The 8479-nt window shown below is 45.2% G+C and overlaps 1 protein-coding gene across 1 annotated transcript in view; it reads left to right on the forward strand.

The window, feature by feature from the left end:
* Positions 1 to 1062: 1062 nt before the first annotated feature.
* itfg2 (integrin alpha FG-GAP repeat containing 2) overlaps positions 1063 to 8479 on the forward strand; it is a 16659-nt gene continuing 9242 nt past the window's right edge. Inside the window, exons 1-8 of the mRNA XM_063217962.1 lie at positions 1063 to 1344; positions 1772 to 1867; positions 1982 to 2023; positions 2688 to 2874; positions 4314 to 4453; positions 4783 to 4934; positions 5655 to 5749; positions 8035 to 8088. Coding sequence (XP_063074032.1) covers positions 1249 to 1344; positions 1772 to 1867; positions 1982 to 2023; positions 2688 to 2874; positions 4314 to 4453; positions 4783 to 4934; positions 5655 to 5749; positions 8035 to 8088 — 862 coding nt within the window. The 5' untranslated portion in view covers positions 1063 to 1248. The remainder of the gene's footprint in view (positions 1345 to 1771; positions 1868 to 1981; positions 2024 to 2687; positions 2875 to 4313; positions 4454 to 4782; positions 4935 to 5654; positions 5750 to 8034; positions 8089 to 8479) is intronic.

The raw sequence follows: 8479 nt of genomic DNA on the forward strand, positions 1-8479 counted from the left end.
ACTCATACTGATTAATTAATCACATGGCGGCAACACATCTGGGTAAGACGATTTGCTGCAGTTCAAACTGAATGGAGGAGAATTATTATTATTATTTAACCCATTGATGCCTAAAGCACCTGCAAGATTAAAAGTATGAAATAAGTTCTATTTAACCCCAAGACCATATTCACCGAGTGGCAGTTCTGTGGGCGAAAATGCCTTGCTGATGCCAGGGTGTCAGAGGTTAGAGGAGTGTGGCCAGAGTGGTTGGAGCTGCTAGAAAGTCAATAATATTTCTAGTCACTCGTTGCAACAGAGCTATGCACAGTAGCCTACTTCAACCCTTGAGGCAGATTGTCTAGGCTACAGAGAAGCAGAAGACCACACAGTGCTTGTGGCCTCACGCTTCGGTGATGCCCTGTCTTGGGGAGAAAAGGATGATATTTGTTTTTTCACTGTCAGAACAACTTTTTTAATGGAATGGCCCAACTGTGTAGCCTAACTAATAAGAAAAAAAAATCTTCAAGCATTATCGCAGTGTTTAGGAAGATTTTGTTTGCAAATTTAAGGTTCCATGGCTCTGGTTCCAGCACAGCCCCCCTAGGCATATATGTAGGTATTTATGGGACTTTTACTGTGAAAACAAAATTATTGCCGCCCCTGTTGGAGCTTCCGTGTTGCTGACAACTTCACAGCGCATGTTTACGTTTTCCCTACATTGTCAGAGCCATCTAATAACAGAGTTGCGCAAACCGGGGACCAGGAAGTCGGTTGGTGATGTGATTCGCGTAGATTAAAATGTTTCTTAACAGTAAACTTCTGTTCGTTGGAAACTAACACAGAACCATCACATACCAAACAAAGATTAAGTACAAAACAAATTACATTACCTTTACCACATTTTCTGTGTTCTACGGCCACCTCCTGGAACTAAGTAACTTCTAATAGAACTAAAGTCAATGGGGATTTCCATGTTAACGCTCCATGTGGCTCCATGAGAGCCGCCATTGCTGTGGAAAGATTGGTCCATAGAGGTATATGGGAGTGGCGTAACTCTGATATTAGATGGCTCTGTACATTGTCATCTCCTACAAGTTTGTCATGTAGATAATGGGTGTCAGTCATGGATGTTTTTAGCCTGTTTTGCCTCGTGATAAGCATCGTACATGCACATGGAAACTTTTAGATTAAATATTTTAAGTTAGTAGACAGAAGATGCCAACGTAAGGTGGCAAGTAAACCATCAGCATCCATCTTCGCAAGAGAATGAGATCCCTCAGTTTTGTTCAGCGCATTAGTTTAGACTTCACGGGCTCGCTCTTTCCTCATGCAATATGTTTAGGAGACGCAGACAACGACTCGGTAAGCCATTAACAAAACCTCAACCCATGTTTCTGTCATTTTGGTGCTCTAGTGCTGTATCCAGTTTAGGCTACTTGGAAGTGTACACTGATGTTTGCTCTCCAAACGTAGCCTTCATCGATCGCACTTAACGAATATAATACATTCATTGACAGTATTCTATTTACTGTCAATGAATACATTTCACCCATTGAGAGTAAATAGATTCTATTTCTCCATTCTATTTACTCTCAATGATTTCACCATATTAGTGGGGAATGTTGGCTACTCAGTACTCACACATTGGATGAGCTCTCGTCATTCAGCATCGCCAAGCACTGTAGCGTCCTTTTTCTGAAGCAATGAATGGTCGCTTTGTCTAGGGAAGGACATGTTTCTAAACCTGTCCACAGACACATAACGTTTATTTCTGTTTCTTGGGCTTCAGCTGAACGAACTAGTCGTGGGCGACACGAGTGGGAAGCTGTTTGTCTACAAAAACGATGACTCCAAACCCTGGATAACACGGACGTGCGTGGGCATGGTGAGATGCAGTACGGTCTCGAGATCTCAAGTCCTGTTATGGCCTTTTGTCATACGAATGTTGTGATTCATTGAGTGTCCTCGGCTTTGAACAATCTGTTTCTTCCTTTTGCAGTTAACATGTGTGGGAGTGGGAGATCTTTGCCACAAAGGAAAAGTGAGTAACCAAGGTCCCATTCACCCACAAAAATGTATTTGTGACAGACGTCAGAGCTATTTTAAGATCACTCTTAGCTAGTATTTGTAGAAGTACAAACCTTGCTGAAGTTTGTAGTAGTAGAGCATCGCCAGCACACCAACATACACTGCAGTCTCTCTCTATTACAGACCTCGTGCTATAGCCTACAAGCCATTTTTGGAGCAAACAAAACATTTAGTTATTATGAGTTCTGCGTGCAACACACCACCTTACCTGGACTTTTGTGTGTGTGTGTGTGTGTGTGTGTGTGTGTGTGTGTGTGTGTGTGTGTGTGTGTGTGTGTGTGTGTGTGTGTGTGTGTGTGTGTGTGTGTGTATGCGTGTGTGTGTGTGTATGCGTGTGTGTGTGTGAGTGTGTGTGTATGCGTGTGTGTGTGTGTGAACTGCTGTAAGGCTGATGGTGTACTGAAGTGTCGAAGTGTGTGCTATATGTTTAGTGTTTACTGCAATGTACTACAATGTGTTTTCATTTTTGTGTATATTTTTTGTATTTGTGCATTTATGTAAACTGACAGACACCTCAATTTCCTTCGGGATTAATAAAATGTCTCTACTCTACTCTACTCTACTCTACTCTACTCTACTCTACTCCTCTTTCCCTCTCTCTGCCCTGCTGTTGCCAGAACCTGGTGGTGGCTGTGGGTGCGGAGGGCTGGTTCCATGCCTTTGACCTGAGTGCAGCAGCGGGGGCCAAGGGCTCCGCCTCCGACTCCTCCAGCCAGCACGAGGGTCTGCTGTGGGACGAGCCCAAGCCCTGCTTCACCCAGCACATCCCCGCCAACACCAAGGTCATCCTCATCAGCGACATCGGTATGTGGGGTCAACGATGGTTTTTGGGGGGGGCTTAGAGATGTCAGGTGGTGCAAGAACCATAGCTAATGCCCACTCATGAATGAATTAGCGATTGGTAATTAATGCACGGCAATGAATATGCTTCTTAGATAATGCCCCCAACACCAAAGTCATCCTCATCAGCGACATCGGTATCCATGAATTAATTAGTGATTGGTTAGTAATGTGCTGCAATGATTATGCGTCTTAGATAATGAACTAAAAACAACAAAAAGGAGAATTTGATCCATACAATAGTGATATTAGCTCTGATTGCACAAACCTGACGTGTGCTACTGCTAAAGTGTCATTGACCGCTACGCCCTGTTCATTTGGATTTTATTATTTATTTGGAGAAAACATTAAATTAGATTTTTTTTAAATAGCAGGCAATCAGAATGTTTCCCCCCCCTATATGGGCACGGAGCGTTTTGTATATCCCCACGACAACGGCTTGTTGTACAGTACAAGTAGGCTGCTTTGCAGTATCAACGTTGGCTATCTTATATCAGCGTCTTCTACTCTAGCAGCTGTAACTGTTAATTACCATGTCGAGACGTATATCCCTTGGTCCTCTGGTCCCAATAAGTTGAATCATAATTGAATTTTCAGGGACACAATGATCTATCTTGACCAGCCAACAGTGGGGCTCTTATTTATTTGTAGCTGACGTTACTACAGTGGATGTATTGCTGGTGTTATAAAATTGTTGGAATTTGTGCGTGCGTGCGTGCGTCTGTCTGTCTGTCTGTCTGTCTGTCTGTCTGTCTGTCTGTCTGTCTGTCTGTCTGTCTGTCTGTCTGTCTGTCTGTCTGTGCGTGCGTGTGTGTGTGTGTGTGTGTGTGTGTAAGACGGCGATGGGCGTTGGGCACTGTGAGCTGGTGGTGGGCTATACAGACTGCATGGTGCGGGCCTTCTGCTACACCTGTTAGTGTGTGTGTGTGTGTGTTTGTGTGTATGTGTGTGTTAGACGGCGATGGGCGTTGTGAGCTGGTGGTGGGCTATACAGACCGCGTGGTGCGGGCCTTCCGCTACACCTGTTAGTGTGTGTGCGTGTAGGTGTGTGTGTGTATGTGTGTGTTAGACGGCGATGGGCGTTGTGAGCTGGTGGTGGGCTATACAGACCGCGTGGTGCGGGCCTTCCGCTACACCTGTTAGTGTGTGTGTGTGTGTGTTTGTGTGTATGTGTGTGTTAGACGGCGATGGGCGTTGTGAGCTGGTGGTGGGCTATACAGACCGCGTGGTGCGGGCCTTCCGCTACACCTGTTAGTGTGTGTGTGTGTGTGTTTGTGTGTATGTGTGTGTTAGACGGCGATGGGCGTTGTGAGCTGGTGGTGGGCTATACAGACCGCGTGGTGCGGGCCTTCCGCTACACCTGTTAATTTTTGTGTGTGTGTGCGTGTGTGTGTGCGCGTTAGACGGCGATGGGCGGTGTGAGCTGGTGGTGGGCTACACAGACCGCGTGGTGCGGGCCTTCCGCTGGGAGGAGCCGTCCGACTCGTCTGACATGAGCTCAGGACAGCTGGTGCTGCTGAAGAAATGGCTGCTGGAGGGACAGGTAAAAGGCTAGTGTGTGTGTGTCTTTATATGTGTGTTTATATGTGTGTTTATATGTCTGATATGTGTGTTTATATGTGTATTTATATGTATGTGTGTATTGTGTGTGTGTGTGTGTGTGTGTGTGTGTGTGTGTGTGTGTGTGTGTGTGTGTGTGTTTTACTGTGTGTGTGCGTGCTTGTCTGTGTGTGTGTTGTTGTTCTGAGTGACAGGAAATGAGTTGGGGGGGGGGGGGGGTGTAACGGTCTGTTATCATCTGCTGGTCTGTGGGTCTCTGTGATCAACCGCGTGGTCTCTGTTTTCTTCTGCGTGTGTGTCTGTGGGCGGCAGGTGGACAGTCTGTCAGTGACCCCGGGTCCCGAGGGGCTGCCGGAGCTGATGGTGTCCCAGCCGGGCTGCGGCTACGCCATCCTGCTGTGCTCCTGGACCCAGGAGGGGGCGCCAGAGGGCACGGAGGACGAGGGAACAGCTCCCTCTGCAGGGTGAGGGGAGGAACGCATGCATGCACGCATGCACGCATGCACACACACACACACACACACACACACACACACACACACACACACACACACACACACACACACACACACACACACACACACACACACTTGAGTCAGGAAGAGTTTTAAATTCATTATGCATTGACAAATTCGTCTGGCATCACATGTTTGTAACTAGACATTTTATACTCTCTCTCTCTCTCTCACTCTCTCTCTTTGTCGCTCTCTCTTGCTCTCTCTCTCTCCCTCCCTCCCCCTCTATCTCTCATCGCACGGTCAAAATACACAATTGCTAGATTTGCCATGGCTGCCCCTAATATTATAGCTGGTACACTTCCAGCATTGCACCTGACTTTAAAAAGGTTAGGCACAACATCCAGTGTAAAGTCTTAGAGGGAGAGACACAGATACACAGGTATACTTCCTGTCTCGCCACACAAACACATACACTCTATCTCTGTCTCTCGGTCTTGTACACAAAGTGTTGTTGATACGTTGCTGATAAAGGTCTTAAAGGTGTGTGTGTGTGTGTGTGTGTGTGTGTGTGTGTGTGTGTGTGTGTGTGTGTGTGTGTGTGTGTGTGTGTGTGTGTGTGTGTGTGTGTGTGTGTGTGTGTGTGTGTGTGTGTGTGTGTGTGTGTGTGTGTGTGTGTGTGTGTGTGTTTGTATATATGTGTTCCCTTTTCCATGTGAACATTTGCAGCGAGAACCCATCCAGGGATGTGAATCTCCACCTGACCACTGGACGCATCCACAACAAGAACGTCTCCACACATCTCATAGGGAGCATACGTAGAGGTACACACACACACACACACACACACACACACACACACACACACACACACACACACACACACACACACACACACACACACACACACACACACACACACACACATTGTTTGTTGGTTTGTCAACAATTTTGTGCAACATCTTTATTAGGAGTTGTTGTATCTTCTGTGCTAAAACAATATTGGACAACTGTACAGAGAGGTAAAAGAAATGTGCAGATTTGCTATTTTTCTACACGCACACACACACACATACACACACACACACACACACACACAGACACACAGACACACACACACACACACACACACACTCGTACCTCTTCCCTCTTCCACTGCACCACGGTAGACACAGACACACACACACAAGCACTCCACATTGGACCAGGATTGGGCTGAAAAAAGCAAGTTGTTTAGCGTCCATCACACTTTGTGTTCGAAAGCACAGTTGCATAATTGGAAATCAATACATTTTGATCTGCAATCAATACTCCCACACGGTTCTTGCATAAGCCCTTCATCAATATCGGGGAAATCAATGCTATCAGTGACGAGCAAGGCAGAGAGTATTTTGCTACAGTGAAAATGTTTGGATTGTCGTCTACTGTGACAGAGCCCAAGTAGAATGTTTGTGTGTGTGTTCTATCTGTTTGATCTGTTACCGTGGCAACTGGGACATTGAAGCGTTCCGCTCCACTGCCTGTGCGAAAGCGGCCAGAGTGGGGAACAAGATTTGGCAGCTGGATGTGCCACAGTGTCTGTGATGTTGGCAATGAAAACTATCCTCAGGCTACAGTCGAAACCGTTAGAACGGATAAAAGCGGAAAAGAACCCAAATTGTACAATGAGTATTAGCAGCGGTATCAAACGGAACTTGGTACAAAGGGGATGAGAGAGAATGAGAAAAACAGTATTAAACACAGTTTAGAGATTAAACACTGTTAATCACTCATGCAACAGCAGTTTTCATTCGCTTCACTCGCCTGCATTAACCCATTGATGCTGGATGTTGGCCCTGGCGCCTGGAGCTGCAACATTGGCCCTGGCGCCTGGAGCTGCATGACGCAACATCAGGCTCATGAGATTTGACACAATTTTATTAAAAATCTTGGTATATTAGAGCTGAATATACACATTCTAATGCAAGATGGGGGTCTTGACGTCTTTTTATTGCATGTTTTTGTGTGCTTCAGAGGCTAAGATATTTAGGTTTTTATAGGCTTACGGCAACTTTTCTTAAAAAGGGCTTAGACATTCAGTAGCCTTTTGTGCAAGTGGTTTAAGGCGTCAATGGGTTAACAATGCAGAGATGGGTTGACATTATAAGATTTTTGTTTTTTTTAACATCTTTATTGTTTGGACATGATCGTTAGAGAGAGACGGGGAAAGATTGGGAAACAAGCTCGGGTCTGATTTCAACCCGGATTCCCGGCGAAATGTCCTAGCATCCCAGCCCATTGAGCCATAATTATTTGTCATTATCTATATAAAACTACTGAAAAGATTTACCGATTATGGTTATGCTTATGGTTACAGTCAATGGCAGGGAATAGACCAGGGCTGGCGTTTTGATTTGGTTTAGTCTAATCTAATGCCATGCAAAATGTAATACAAAATGGAAAAGCATTACAATTGGGTCGTGCATCGGCAGTGCCATTCTGAGACGTTGACGTTATTTCCAACATCGGGTCGGATTTGACATTTGAGCTGGGTTTTTTTTTCTTTTTCTTTTTTTTCGGTTTAAACATTCTGCAGCACCCCAAAACAATAACTAGCCTTTCAGACATTTGTTATTATTCTATCAGTTATTATTATTTCCATATCTATTATTCTATTATCTTTTATCATCACAGTCTCTGTCAGACTTTGTTTGAGTTGTACTGCTGTTGTAAGGGGATTGATTTTTTTATTTTTACTGCAGGCGGTCTTGTGCCGTGCCGACCTGAGACCAATTTGACCAGGGGGCATGATTACATTACTGTTACTTAGTGTGAAATTGAGGTGTTGTATTGTGCTGCACTTAGAAATGTCAATATAATTATACAGTGTAAATTTGATATCTGTGAAGAAGGCCATTGCTTACAGGCTTGAATGGAATACATGTACAGAAGAAGGTATACCACCACCACCAGGCTATTTCATTTGTGTGCAGATAAGACCCAAATAACTCATTCTGTGGACCGTGTTATTTTCTGTGTGTATTTGCGTTTCCAAATTCCTACTCTCCTCTATACGTCTTCTAACATTGATATTTTGTGGGCTTTGAACAGTTTTTTTTTTCTCCAACAGGTTCCAAAGACGACTCCTCTAAATGTGGCCTGTTTGCTCTCTGCACTTTAGATGGTAGGTGTGCGTGCGTGTACGTGTGCGTGTGCGTGCGTTTGTGTATGTGTGTATGCACCTCTGTGTATGGGTGTATGCTGTGTGGTCCATCAATGCCCTTCAGATGTGTGTGTCCGTGTGTGTGTGCACAGGTGTGTGTGGGCGTGCGTGTCTGTGTGTGTGTGCTTGGTTGGTTGTGTGTGTCACACAGCCTGTGGTGACTCAGCATTTTTCAGTAATGTGATGATGGGCTGAGTGGGCTCCGCTCTGCTCTCAGAGTCCTTGCTGAGTCATGCTAAGCTCCAGCTTTCCAGCTATTCTTCTGTATGTGACATCATTAATGCCTGATGTGTAATAGCGCAATGGTGTAGGTCTGTCTGTCTGTCTGTCTGTCTGTCTGTCTGTCTGTCTG

Source organism: Engraulis encrasicolus, chromosome 15 (assembly GCF_034702125.1).
Source record: "Engraulis encrasicolus isolate BLACKSEA-1 chromosome 15, IST_EnEncr_1.0, whole genome shotgun sequence".
Taxonomy (NCBI): domain Eukaryota; kingdom Metazoa; phylum Chordata; class Actinopteri; order Clupeiformes; family Engraulidae; genus Engraulis; species Engraulis encrasicolus.